This window comes from Pseudorca crassidens, chromosome 5 (genome assembly GCF_039906515.1).
Source record: "Pseudorca crassidens isolate mPseCra1 chromosome 5, mPseCra1.hap1, whole genome shotgun sequence".
NCBI lineage: Eukaryota > Metazoa > Chordata > Mammalia > Artiodactyla > Delphinidae > Pseudorca > Pseudorca crassidens.
Genome location: NC_090300.1, coordinates 137,951,295 through 137,966,322, shown reverse-complemented (window position 1 = coordinate 137,966,322; position 15,028 = coordinate 137,951,295). Strand labels below are relative to the sequence as shown.

At 37.4% G+C, this 15,028-nt stretch overlaps 1 protein-coding gene across 4 annotated transcripts in view; it reads left to right on the top strand.

Moving 5' to 3' along the window:
- CRYZL1 (crystallin zeta like 1) overlaps positions 1-14,922 on the top strand; it is a 34,721-nt gene extending 19,799 nt beyond the window's left edge. For 2 of the 4 annotated variants that reach the window (XM_067739402.1, XM_067739404.1), the window contains 7 exons: positions 5,667-5,800; positions 6,864-6,975; positions 9,069-9,167; positions 10,557-10,678; positions 11,500-11,605; positions 13,793-13,838; positions 14,356-14,922. In XM_067739402.1, coding sequence (XP_067595503.1) covers positions 5,667-5,800; positions 6,864-6,975; positions 9,069-9,167; positions 10,557-10,678; positions 11,500-11,605; positions 13,793-13,838; positions 14,356-14,455 — 719 coding nt within the window. In that variant the 3' untranslated portion in view covers positions 14,456-14,922. Of the gene's footprint in view, positions 1-5,666; positions 5,801-6,863; positions 6,976-9,068; positions 9,168-10,556; positions 10,679-11,499; positions 11,606-13,788; positions 13,839-14,355 lie in introns of all 4 variants that reach the window. The other 2 variants (XM_067739403.1, XM_067739405.1) reach the window with 2 other exon arrangements.
- The last annotated feature ends 106 nt before the right edge of the window (positions 14,923-15,028 follow it).

Below are 15,028 nucleotides of genomic sequence, written 5' to 3'. Positions count from 1 at the left end.
TCCGCCTGCCGATGCAGGGAACACGCGTTCGTGCCCCGGTCCGGGAAGATCCCACATGCCACGGAGCGGCTGGACCCGTGAGCCATGGCCACTGAGCCTGCGCGTCCGGAGCCTGTGCTCCGCAACGGGAGATGCCATAACAGTGAGAGGCCCACGTACTGCAAAAAAAAAAAAATTAATTTTTTATTAAATTTTATTCATTCATTCATTTATTTATTGGATGCGTTGGGTCTTCATTGTTGCGCGCAGGCTTTCTCTAGTTGGGGCGAGAGGAGGCTACTCTTTGTTTCGGTGCACAGGCTTCTCATTGCGGTGGCTTCTCTTGTTGCGGAACACGGGCTCTAGGCATACAGGCTTCAGTAGTTGTGGCGCGCAGGCTCAGTAGTTGTGGCTCGCGGGCTCTAGAGCGCAGGCTCAGTAGTTGTGGTGTACGGGCTTAGTTGCTCTGCAGCATGTGGGATCTTCCCGGACCAGGGCTCAAACCCGTGTCCCCTGCATTGGCAGGCGGATTCCTAACCACTGTGCCACCAGGTAAGTCCCTTAAAAATTAACTTTAAAAGACAGTTTTCCAGAAGTCTGAGGCCTGTACTTATTTATGTATATATTAAGCCTACATATGGAGCCAACTATGTGTCTTCCTTTCAAAGATAAATCTCACTTCCAAATACCGTGCAGTGAAAGTCTCTGATCCATGACTATTTTGATATAATGCAGTTTGAAAATTGAGGACGGCTGCTGTCTCTTTTATGGGAAGCTCTACTATTTTTAATCCCAGAATTTCCTTGGGCCCTTTTTTTAAAAATATTTATTTATTTATTTATTTTTGGCTGCATCAGGTCTTAGTTGTGGCTTGTGGGATCTTTTGTTGCATTGCGCAGACTCCTCTCTAGTTGTGGCGTGTGGGCTTCTCTCTAGTTGTGGCATGCGGGCTCAGTTGTTGCGGCGTTCGGGCTTAGTTGCCCCGCAGCATGTGGGATCTTAGTTCCTCGACCAGGGATTGAACCTGCGTCCCCTGTGTTGGAAGGCAGATTCTTAACCAATTGGACCACCAGGGAAGTCCCCCTTGGGCCCTTATTGTCCCTGTTCTTTTGAGAACCTTGTAAATATGGAGTCAACTAAAACCTTTAGTTTGGATTCCTAGGCTTGAGTTTTGATAAAGTAAGCTAAATTAAATTGTTATAGAAAGTTAACTGTTGAAAAAACAAACCAAGAATAAAAAAGGTGCATTTCCTTAAGCATTGCTGAACACTGGAGGATTATAAGATGGACCAGAAGAAGAACAGCAAACTGGAACATCAAAATTTTCTAGCTATAAAGCTTAATCTAAGACAAGAGAACCACACAAGTGACCTTTTATTTTCCTACAAATCAGGAGGATTATAGTCCCAAAATCCACCAACATATACAGAGAAAGCAATTCTATTGATAGATATTCCTTTAGAAGGGAAACACAACAAAATGTTTCTTTAAAAGAAGTACTTTAAGAATGGCCACTAACACCTGAAACATTGTAAATCAACTATACTTCAAATTAAAAAAAAGAAGAATGACCGCTAACTGTGTGACCTTTAGGCAAGACCCGGGCACATTTTACTTTGTCTTTAAACAAGCATGCCAAACTAGATAACCTCTAATCTCTGCTGTAGCTCTAACATTCTATGAAAGAGAAAATAATTTCAGTATGTCCTCTGAAGATTTGCAGGGAGAAATAATTTAGTTCCTGTTATAATTATAATTTAGTTCCTGGAATAATTTAGTTCATGACTCTATTTTAGTTCCTGTTAATTATTTGATGATTTTTTAAAATAAAAGCTCACAACTCAGTCACCTTCTAGTAAGTCAGTTCTTTTACCAAACCAAAGAACCAGGCTCCAAACAACTCCCAAAAGATGTCTTATTAATCTTGTTTCAAAATGTTGAGGACAAAGGTAAAAAGTTGAGTAATTCTTCCAGATCTTTTGTGCTTTCAGTTCTCAAGCCATTCTGATTTTATTTTTCATACAAACAGCTCATGCAGCTCAATGTCAAAAAAACAACCCAGTCAAAAAATGGGCAGAAGATCTAAATAGACATTTCTCCAAAGAAGACATACAGATAGCCAAAAAGCATATGAAAATATGTTCAACATGGCTAACTATTAGAGAACTGCAAATCAGAACTACAATGAGGTATCACCTCACACCAGTCAGAATGGCCATCATCAGAAAGTCTACAAATAATAAATGCTGGAGAGGGTGTGGAGAAAAGGGAATCCTCCTACACTGTTGGTGGGAATGTAAATTGGTACAACCAGTATGGAGAACAATATGGAGGTTCCTTAAAAACTAAAAATAGAAATACCATATGATCTAGCAATCCCACTCCTGGGCATAATCTGGAGAAAACCATAATTCAAAAAGATACATGCACCCCAATGTTCATTGAAGCACTATTTACAATAGCCAAGACATGGAAGCAACCTAAATGTCCATCAACAGAGGAATGGATAAAGAAGGTGTGATACATATATACAGTGGAATATTACTCAGCCATAAAAAAGAAGGAAATAATGCCATTTGCAGTAACATGGATGGACGTAGAGATAATCATACTAAGTGAAGTCAGTCAGACAGAGAAAGACAAATATCATATGATGTGACTTATATGTGGAATCTAAAAAAATGATACAAATGAGCTTATTTACAAAACAGAAGCAGACTCACAGGCTTAGAAAACAAACTTCTGGTTATGAAAGAGGAAATTTGGGGGGGAGATAAACTGGGAGTTTCGGATTAACATATACACACTACTGTTGATACATACAAAGTAGATGATCAACAGAGACCTACTGTATAGCACAAGGAACTCTACTCAGTATTCTTTGGTGACCTATATGGGAAAAGAATATGAAAAGGAATGGATATATGTATATGTATAACTGGATCACTTTGCTGTACACCTGAAACAAGCACGATGTTGTGAGTGAACTATACTCCAATATAAAATAAAAGTTAAATTTTTAAAAAATTGGCACACATTTTCAGCATTATTCCTTTGGACCTGAGGTAGAAAGAATTGAAATTGTAATTCTTGGGCTCTGACATACTGTTACTATTGATCCATACATGGCTGTCTTCTATTTATTTTCTTAGTTTTTATGACATAATAAACACTTGTGTACTACCTAACACAAAAGCAAGGATCTCAAAGTTAAACCATGTCCAACCATGTAATTTTAAAGCCTCTGCAATCTTAAATGTAGTTTTATTACTGTTAGAATTTTTTAAGCACTGAATTTGTTATTTCCTAATGAAAGTATAGGTAGTCCCAATTCTTATGATGAAAGATGTTCCCAAAAAATTCCATATAAATAAATTTTACATAGATTGAACATGCACTGTTAGAGTAGATGGGCTTTAAAGTCAGACTTTGAAACTTGTGGCCTAAGACAAATTAATTACCCTGAACCCCATTTCATAATCAGTAAAAGTGGGAAAATAGCTATCTTGAGTTTGGTAAGGAATAAAGTACTGTGTGAGATATCCCCTGTTTTACTCTTTTAATGCCTTGCTTGTCTGTCTGAACATTTTCATCATGTGCTTGGATGCTTTGCTTCCCCACTAGATGGCACTAATTAGTTAGTAAATTCAATGCTGACTGGCCATGCTAACCCATCTGAATCTATTGACATAAGAGGAAAAATAGTCCTGGTAAAGACTACAGAAAGTGTTATAAACTTGATTGTAGGTAAAATGAGAAAGCATTGCCTATACTGTGAAAAAAATCACATTCAGTGTACAACATAAAAACAATAAAAATTAAATAAACATATTAAAGAGCAGCTTAATGGTCAGAAAACATAAAGCTAATATGGCTTAAATTACAGTATATTAGGAGTTTGCATTTTGTTCCAAGTGCAATAGAAAGCCATTGATTAATTTTAAACACAGAAGTGTTAGGATGTCATTTATGTTTTTAAAAGATCATTCTGACACTTCTGTTTTTCAAAGACACCACTAAAGAGATTGAAAAGAGAAGCCATAAAGTTGAAAATAATTATAACACATAAACAAGCAAATGACTCATCTAGAATATATTAAGAATTTTTACAAATCAATAAGAAAAAGTCAACAAGAATAGAAAAATTAATAGAACACTTGAACAGTCACTTCACAAAGGGAATTCCATATGGCCAACAAACACGGAAAGGTACTCAACTTCATTAGTCGTCAGGGGAAAGCAAATTATCAATAAGATCACATGTAAGAAACCATTACACATCCATATGATGGGCAAAAATGTATAATAGCAGGGTTGACAAGGATGTTCACAACAGCAGCTGTGGGAGAGTAAATTCATACAGCCACTTTGGAAATATAAAGTCGAAGGTCATATATCCTGGAGCTGGGATTTCCATTCCTCAGTAAATATCCTGGAGAAAACCTGTGTACCAGTGTAAGAGTAACTTTTATACAAGAGCATTCTTAATTAAGAATGCTTAACTACCAAAAATGGGAAAAAAACACAAATGTTCCTTGACTGGAGAGTGGATAACCAATCCATTCTATGAAATTTGATGTTGCCATAAGACATCAAAAATGGAAGCACTGGGCTTCCCTGGTGGCGCAGTGGTTGAGAATCTGCCTGCCGATGCAGGGGACACGGGTTCGTGCCCCGGTCCAGGAAGATCCCACATGCCGTGGAGCGGCTGGGCCCGTGAGCCATGGCCGCTGAGCCTGCGTCCAGAGTCTATGCTCTGCAACGGGAGAGGCCACAACAGTGAGAAGCCCGCGTACCGAAAAAACAACAAAAAAAAATGGAAGCACTATACTATAGCCACATGTAACAAGAAAGGATGTGTCTTAAAAAACGATGTTCAGCAAAAAAGAAAAAATGTGTATGGTACAATTGCATTTAGATAAATTTCAGAAACAGGCAAAACAAAATTATATTGTTTAGGAATGGATACTTGAGTTATTAAACTATGAAGGTGAATAAGAAAATACATTAGAATGGTGGTGACCTCTGATGTCAATTATATCTCAATTTTTTTAAAAAACATCTCTGGGGCTTCCCTGGTGGCGCAGTGGTTGAGAAGCCGCCTGCCGATGCAGGGGACACGGGTTCGTGCCCTGGTCCGGGAAGATCCCACATGCCGCGGAGTGGCTGGGCCTGTGAGCCGTGGCCGCTGAGCCTGCATGTCCAGAGCCTGTGCTCCGCAATGGGAGAGGCCACAACAGTGAGAGGCCCGCGTACCGCAAAAAAACAAAACAAAACAAAAAAACAAACAAAAAAAAACGTCTCTGGCCGGAGAGGCGAGGCTGTTGGCGTGAGGGCTGTGTCCTCTCTGTCAACCAGGATGGTGGTTACTTCATATTTATTCATCCAGCTGTACTTTATTTCGTGTACTTTTCTGCATACATTTTACTTTAACAATAAAACATTTAAAAAATACGCACACACACACACACACACACACACACACACACACACACACACACTCCTATGCTGAAAGTGGAGTATGCGTGGGTAAGAATGGAAACAGAGAAACTGTAATGTAGGTGAGAGATACTAGAAGTAGGCTTGGACCAGGGCCATGGTGGGAGCAGAGATGGAGGGAAACAAATCCAGGAAGCAGATCTAATGGGACTTGCTAACAGATTGTTTCCTCTTTTTCTTTGTGGTAGTTCACAAACCAGAAAAAGTTGCGTGGACAGAAGCTGCTGGAACCATTCGGGATGGAGTACGAGCCTATACAGCTCTGCATTATCTTTCTCATCTCTCTCCTGGAAAGTCAGTGCTGATAATGGACGGAGCAAGTGTAGGTGCTAATGGTTTTGTTAAGAAACAGACCAAAATACAAATAAACTTAGGGAATTGAGAAACGGACCATCCATTTGCTAATATAATTTGTTGCCAGTTAGCTTTTTCACTGATACATTTACCAAACTCCCATTTTCTAAAATAAGCAACTTTTATCAAGGAGATAAAAGTTAGCATTACTGTGTTTAGTTTCTTTTTACTTTAAATCTGCTAGTACTTTAAAAAAGCAGACAAGCCATTTTTATTCATGTCTGTTACACAAAGCCTGAAATAGCTCATAGTCTGAAGCCAGACCCCAGGACTCCCTGCCAATTTTGTATTATATCCCTCATACTTACACTTATGTGATTAAGGTGTTACATTTATAGATAGATCACACAAGCTCAAAACTGTGCTAATTTAAACATATTACATACATCTTCAAAATATAGTTCAAGATACTAAAAGAGATTACATAAAATATAATTATAATAGAAAAATGTCACAAAACTTGGGGTGATTTTATAGTTTTATTTTCTAACTGGCTGTTGATGAAAATGCTTTTTCCCCTGCTTTTCATTGAAAAAAAGGCATAACTGTCTTCAGCATTGGCTTCATCCTTATGTCCTACATCAGGATAGTAGTGTTTCCCTGAACTTACTCCACAGGTCAGCAAAAGGATGGAACTTTTGAAGTTGAGGTTGCTGGACTTGCATATGTATTGATATTATATAATTAGCTTAGTACATTATGCTGGCAAGGCCCTTAATGGCCCATTTATCTCATTCCAAGGCCGTGTTCTGAATTCGGCCTCTGTCCTTGAAATTGTGTGCTGCTTGCAGTCAGACTGGCTGAGAGCCTGTGGCACACATAGCTTTTCCACCACCCCTCTTGAGGAAGAGTGTGTCAAATGTTTCCACTTCTAAACTTATCCGTATTTTTTTCTTTTTCTATCAGACAACATTTTAAAATATACTGAGGTAGCACTAAACTATTACAGTTTATTAAACGACCTATAAAATGAATTAGATACGGCCTCTGCCCTATATCTATAACACCATCGTGTATTTGTTTCCACACAGGCACTTGGAACAATAGCTATTCAGTTAGCACACCATAGAGGAGCCAAAGTGATTTCAACAGCGTGCAGCCTTGAAGACAAGCAGTGTCTTGAAAGATGTAGGCCTTCTATAGGTGGGTAATAGTACTCAACACAGACTTTAAAACATAAAATTTTGAAGAGATATCACCTTAAAAACTGCACTTGTAAAACAAACTGCAGGGCTTTCCTGGTGGCTCAGTGGTTGTGAGTCCGCCTGCCGATGCAGGGGACACAGGTTCGTGCCCCGGTCCGGGAAGATCCCACATGCCGCGGAGCAGCTAGGCCCGTGAGCCATGGCCGGTGAGCCTGCGCATCCGGAGCCCATGCTCCGCAACGGGAGAGGCCACAACAGTGAGAGGCCTGCATACCGCAAAAAAAAAAAAAAAAAAACAACCAACAAACTGCAAAATGCCAAATGCATGTCATTTAAAAAATGCACTTAGTATCTGTGCTAAGTCCAAGTTTACATAAGTTACAGTTTAAATTTTAATGATTTGTTTCTTAAACCTACATTTTTCAGTGTTTTTTCTTCTTTGCCTCATTGTTACCAACTCACCCAAGTTTGAATTAGGTGAACTTTGACATGGTTGAGAAACACCTGATGCCTCTTTGGTTTTAGTCAATAAATCAATATATTTTTGCATCACTTTTCATGTTTCTCAACCTCTTTTACCCAGTGATATGCCTCTAAATTTGTCTGTTTCCTGTGATACACTAGGAAGGGAGATGAGCCACTTACACAGAAACCCAGGTCAGATATAGTTTAGGATAAATAGGACATGGTAGAGGCTGGGGAACTCTTGAAAAGATTGAACGTATACGAATAGTGATGAATATGGAAAGGAGAAAGAAAATAGAGATTGAAAAAGAAGAGAAGAAAGATAGGAATGGAATTTTACAGACTGGAGTTAACTGAATTAATGTTGGAGTTTAACAGATGAAGAGAAAAGAAGATGAACAGAGTGTAAGTGAGGGGCAGGCAGGAAGGAAAGTAAGGTTCATTGAGTGTTAATATGGATGATAATTCCTTAAATCCTCAACAACCCAGTGTCAACTAACTGGGAAACAGCATCTCAGAATTTAGCTTGTCCAAGGATGTACCACTAGATGTACCACTAGGCCTGGAATGGAATTTGAACCCAAGCCTGCCTAATAGTAAAGCCTGTGTTATTTCCATAGTTATGTTATGCTTCTGGCAGAGATAACCAAGAAATGGAAGGAAGGTTAAAACAGGGGCTGGAGAAAGGAGGAAAATAAGAAAAAAAAGGTAGAAGAGAGATTGAAAATGGAAGGGGGTGGGTAGCATGAATAGTATTGTTGAAGGGAGCGGTTTCCTCTTGGTTAACCCTGCCCTTCTGAGGTGCTTCAGCCCCCTTTCCCTCGAGTCCCCCCACCCTCACCTCCATCCCCCGAGACTTCAGTCACCACTGGACAACACCTCCAATCTGAGAATCTCTGAGAGGAATTCTCTTTACTGAGAAGGTGTTAAAAGATACAAAAATGAAATATAAACATGTGTCTTCGTTTGCCAATTCAAATTGAGATTTTTTTTCTTAGTTCTCTCACTGGCTTGTTGTATTAACACATTAAAGCAACCAGTTAAAATTAGTTTAATTTTTACTAACCCTGCTTCAAATAATCCTGGGTTTTTTTTCACCTTCGGGATTTTTTTTTGTTTTGGAAGGCAAAGTCGGGAGATGCGGGTGTGGGCTGGGATCTCTATGACTGAGAAAGGTTAAAACGGCCTCTAACAGAGAAGTACCAAATCACATAAATATATCTTTGTACTTTTTAGCTCTAAACTCTATTAAATCTGAACATACTTAAGAAATTGCTTAATCTTTCAGTCCACATCTTCATATATATGTACCTCTGTGGTTTAGAGATTCTCAGTTCTGGCAAAATATCCTTTAGCTGTAAAGAACAATCCTCTGTGTCAACAAACCAACGTTGGGACACATTATCCACAAAATGCTCATATTTTTATTTTATTGAATATACCAGTTCCTTCATTTAAATTGATCCTTAGCAATACTGGTTAGATGAGAAAAAGTATAATTTGATTCAGTAATTGCTTCAGCCATTTAATTCATTTCAGAGAAGAAATATTTATTTGCTTTTCTTTCTCTTCTTCTCTGAGTTGTGTTGATCACACACAGATTGCCTGACTTCCTGTCCTTTACAGCCCGAGTGATCGATGTGTCCAATGGGAAAGCCCAGGTTGCTGAAAGCTGTTTAGAAGAAACAGGTGGCCTTGGAGTAGATATTGTCCTAGATGCTGGAGGTGGGTACTTTACTACATCAGTAGTCTCTGTAGTTTTTTTATTGTGATGGGTGAATTCCTGGGGAAAAAAAATATATAACCAGGAAGTATTTATTTATATATTATTAAATTGATGTGTAGCGTTTTTTTTATTTTTGAACTTTTCTATTTAAATTGGCGCTTCTTCATTTTATTCCCATTGTAAGCACTGTCTGGAAGAGAGAACATACTTGCCTTTTAAAGTGTAGGCATTGGACTTTAAGTATCTCTACAAGAAATCTGCAGACATGATCTCCTCAGTGGTTCCTAGATTAGTTCAGGTCTCAGCCAGTTGCTTAATTAGTCAGTTCTGCTATGTATGGCTGCCCTCTATTGGATGGTAGACTTCTGCAGTCCTTGTTTGGAAAGTGCACAGAATTTTGTTGCATTTTCACCTTGCTTGAACTTCTGTAGTTTAACCAATATCTACTTAACACCTAATCTTTACACTCTTAGGTAGTGCCATCACACCTAAAGAACAGGTTTCACAAGCCTGCAAAGGGATTCTGTTTATACTTCGTTAGAATTTATCTTCTATCCTAAGAATCGTAATGAATACAGCTATGACCATATGTATTCCTTTTTAGCCAGTATTTTCAAGATTCGAAATTAACTCAGAAAAATCTTTCAGTGGAAGTGAATGTATACTTCATTAACTTTTCAAATGGACATTTCAATAATTATGTCAAAATATGACTGTCTTTTTTTTGTTTGTTTGGCTACATTGGGTCTTTGTTGCTGCACGCGGCTTTTTCTAGTTACAGCAAGCCGGGGCTACTCTTGATTGCAGTGCGCGGGCTTCTCATTGTGGTGGCTTCTCTTGTTATGGAGCACGGTCTCTAAGCGCGCGGGCTTCAGTAGTTGTGGCACGCGGGCTCTAGAGCGCAGGCTCAGTAGTTGTGGCGCACAGACTTCGTTGCTCTGCGGAATGTTGGATCTTCCCGGACCAGGGCTCAAACCTGTGTCCCCTGAATTGTCAGGTGGATTCTTAACCACTGTGCCACCAGGGAAGTCCCAGTATGACTGTCTTGAATCTGAGTTCCTTACTCAGAAGTCAACTTTTCCCAAAGTGTTAAGCTATCAATGTTATGATTGAAACTATCAGACTTAGTTATGTGCTATGTTATCTTGCCTGATTTTCAAATTAAAATAGACTTTTTATCTTTAGTTATATCACTTATAATTAAATCTAAAGTGTATGACCAGTTTTAATGCAAAAAATATATTTTAAGTGTCTGAATACAAAATGCTTCCTTGTTACTACATTAAAAAGTAAAGAGAACTAGTTTGAAGAATAAATTTTTATCAGATTACTATAAAATACATTTTCTCTCTCTCTCCCTCTCTCTCTTTAAACAAATCCTTTGTAAGTGAGATTATATAGTAAAGATGATGAACCAGCTGTAAAATTACAACTACTACCACATAAACATGATATCATCACCCTTCTTGGTGTTGGAGGCCACTGGGTAACGACAGAAGAAAACCTGCAGGTATTATCAGAAACAATAAAGCATTACTGATACACCAAAAGGATGCAATTAACAAAGAATAATGCTTAAGTCTTTTAGCAAGATGTGGCTAAATTTGTATAAATTCTGAATTATATCCTATTTTTAAAGAAATGTAGCTTTATTTGTTTTAACTTCTAGCTGTTGGCCAAATGTTGAAATATAGTGCTTAGCAAAGGAGTTCATTTAACTTTTATTTAGTGGTTTGGAAGTAGTGACATGAATTTTTTAATAGTGTTTCAAATAAGATTTTTTTCCTTAGTAACAAACATTCTTGTTGACATATACTTAAAATATTTCTATATAAAATTATGACAATTTCCTAATTCAAATTATAATTTACTATATATGTGTGTGTGTGTGTATGTGTGTGTATACACATTGTCTTCCAAAGTTACATTTCTCAACAAAATTCAATTCAAGTATTTTTATCATGGTTGATATGCAAATACCATAATTCTCATGTACCAATCTTCACCAATTTTCCAACTTCCTCATGAAGATGACTGGTGAGTAGCAACGAGAAATATCTCTCTCTCACACACCCCCGCACACATATACCTACTACTGCTTCATCACCTCTAGATTGGCCTTGCATTTGACCTTGCTGTTTCATCATTTTGGACAATGCATTAGAAAAGAAAACATTATAGTATACATATTATTATTAAAGTTTGTGTGCTGATTATTTGTGATTTGGGTATTATTTAATTTGTGTAAAAGCTTTTCTGGCTGAAGATGCCAATCATTCTTCTGCTATTAAACTCACAGTAACTGATCATTCTTTGTGCATTCTATCCAAGCTGGATCCTCCAGATAGCCACTGCCTTTACCTCAAGGGAGCGACGGTGGCTTTCCTTAATGATGAAGTTTGGAATTTGTCAAATGTACAACAGGGAAAATATCTTTATATCCTTTTTTTCTACTGACTTGAGTTTCTGGCTTGAAATTTACCTTGTATTCTCATCATTAAGTTCTTTAATAATAATAATAATAATTAATAATAATAGCAACTAACTTTCATTGAACATGCCAAACAGTGTTCCCAGTGCTTTATAGGTATTAATTTATTTAAATATTAAAACAGCCCTGTGAAAGTTAAGTACTACATTATCCCTGTGTCACAGGTAAAGAAACTGAAGGACAGAAAGGTTAGTACATGCCTAAGGATGTAGCTAGCAAGTGGCAGGACAGGAATCACACCCAGGCAGTCTCGCTTGTTTCTGAATGAGAAACTATAGAATACATGGAAGAGTTTGCTTCATTTTTAACCCGGCATTATGGAAATTACAGATCACTTTGACAGGCTGCGTCTTTACTCCTATGGTGGTGCCATTGTGTTAAACATTTCAGAATAGTTATCAAAATTAAGAGTTTGTGGGGGGTTTTTTTGTTTTTTGGCGAGTTTTTTTTGGCTGCGCGGCTTGTGGGATCTTGGTTCCCCGAGCAGGAATTGAACCCGCCTCCCCTGCATTGGAAGGGCAGAGTCTTAACCACTGGACCACCAAGGAAGTCCCATGTGGGGTGTTTTTAAGAATATCAATACTAGGAAATCTTCATCAAATGAAGATGGGTTTGATTTTTTTAAATGGAAGTGATTCAGTAACAAATCTAGTGAATGAAATCGATCATTCCATTTTGGTAAAAGTAATGAAGAGTTTTCTTGAGAATATGAGAGCAGTTCCAAAAGAAAGGTCCAAACCTCTTTAGAGCAGGGTCAACTTAAGAATAAACGTTTTATTTCTAAGACGCCTGTTTTAAAGGCAGCTGTACTTGGTAAAAACTTTAATATAGTGGATAAAAATTAAGTTCTCATTACTTAATAGAATATAATTGTGCGTGAAGAAAGAGACTTGCACAACCGTATGTTTGTCTCACTGAATACCATTCTTTATTTTTATTAAATGTGCATTGTTACAAATGCGTGACGTGTACAAAGGCCAGCCTCCTCTAAGAGCAATGGCAGACTTAATACAGAGCTTTCAAATAGTTGAATAATATTTAATTAGTATACTGCATATGTTGAGTTTTAAAGAGTACACATTTCAAAACCAGAACGTCCCCTTAATGTAGTGAATGTGTGTGTTTAATGTATTTCTGATTAAATATTTTCATATTAAATTTGGAAAATAAACTTAATTTTCAACTTTCTAAAAGAATTCTTTAAATTTCAACTTTAAATAATGACACATTCAATAACATTGTAATTATCAAGAATACCATGGGATGTTAATGACAGAGACCATGTATTAAAAGTAACATAAGTTAGTATGTTTTGAATCTTTCATGTCAGAAGGTAGCCTGGCTGCTAAGCCTGCGTTACTTAATAACTTAAATCTCTCACCTGCTCCCCTTTCTCCCCACCATGAGATTTTAACCTATTTGACAAATCCATGGACCATACTGAAACGTGCCATGTTCATATGAAATGTTAAACTTCCTGAATCAGACTTCAGTCCTCACTTGTGCACACCACCTCAGTTGCATCACACATGAGCCAGTTGCTGCTTGTGATTTAACATAGCAATCTCCTTCCAGTTGTGTGATTATATGCCATAAATAATTCTCCTGTACTAGCAGTTATATAGACTCTCAGTTCTAATATTATAATTTCAAGTAAATGACTAGAGTTTTAAATTTTACCCTGCTTTTTAATTCTCTTAGTGGCATATATTACACACACAGATTATTAACTTTCCTGCATATGTATTTATTAGCTGGTTTAATAAATAAATGTGCACCCAAAGTAAGAGAGATAAGTGCTAAAATTGTTTTTTAACTAAAAATAACATAAGTGGCGCTAAAATGAAACCCTGACCCCATTCTGTTACCATCCATTTGGGATAACACTAGTCATTACTTATGACAGGCATTAGGCTTCTTTCATCTCTTGTCCTTAGAAGTTTAGGCTCTATTATGTCACCGTCTCTCTCAAATCAGTTCCCCCATTTTCCTGTTTTAGAGGTAAACATGACAGCTTACAGAATTTCTATTAAAAAAAAAAATAGGTGACCTGCCTAGTACCTTCTGCTTATCAAATGGTTTTATTTACTCCTCTCTCCTTTACGTTGCCACCTTAACAGTCTTTCCAGCTACGTATCTTAAAAGATGTGATGGAGAAGTTATCAACTGGTGTTTTTAGGTATGCTAAATGACCAAATTATTGTTCTTGTTTATTTTTCTATTCTCCAGGAGATAAAATGGGCATTCCCATTTTTGTTTCCGCTTTCTCAGTACACCTCTTGCCTCCATATTTTATTATTTTGCTTAGATAAATAGCTGCTCTTTAGTATTTCTCGAAGTGTATATACACCAGTATGCATTCCCTAAGATAGACGTGGTTCGTTAGTTTTCCTTACTCCATTCCATACTGTACCTCACCCTTTGCTTATCCTCATCACCCCTCCCAAAGCAACTTGAAATAACCTACAGGTTGACAAGAAAGTACAATTTTTTTTTCAGCTGGATCTGTTTATCAAAAAAGAGAGAATGCATAAAATAGGTATTTTCCCCCCTTCAAAATTTAACTGCTTTTAACAGTGGAAATGGACAAATTTGATTTAAAGTAATAGAGTTGAACTATAGCAACTTTAAACTACTATGCTGTGTGCTCTGTTCATCTTTAACTAGACATTTCTAATAATTTCATTCTTCCTCAGACCTCAGTTGGATGAACCCATTCCACTATACGAGGCAAAAGTTACCATGGAAGTTGTTCAGAAAAATCAAGGAAGAAAGAAGCAAGTTGTTCAATTTTAATTTTGTTCTTTCTCAGACCTCAGTTGGATGAACCTATTCCAGTATTGAAGCCAGAGTTTCCTTGCAAATTGCTCAGAAAAGTCAAGGAAGATAAAAGCAAATTTTTATGTTTTTAAGCACGTTTTCCTGCTGAGACACGATGCTCAGAGTTATCTGAAGTATTTGAAAAGTATTTGGAAACAACGTACAGACGGGTCAAGACAATTCTAAAATTTAACATCTAAAGGGAATATTCTGAAAGCCTTTTAAATTATTGTTCCTATATATTTGCCTCTTATAAAATACATGAAGAAGACTGCTTTCAGCAGAAGCCACGCTACTCTGATAAAGCTGTTGGAGTCTTGCTATGTCAAAATAACATTACTTTTGTTATCAACTCCATTCTCAACCCCTTCCTTCTTTAACATCCTTTGCTGTCGTAATTTAATACTTTGAATATATTTTCAAGTCTCAAAGGATCTAGCCCATTGAAAGCTAAATTTTTTTTTCAAATATTCATTCACTCCAGGGTTTCCTCAGGATCGAACGGGAGCATCACGGTAACTCGTCCGTGACCACTGCAGTGTTTGCGTG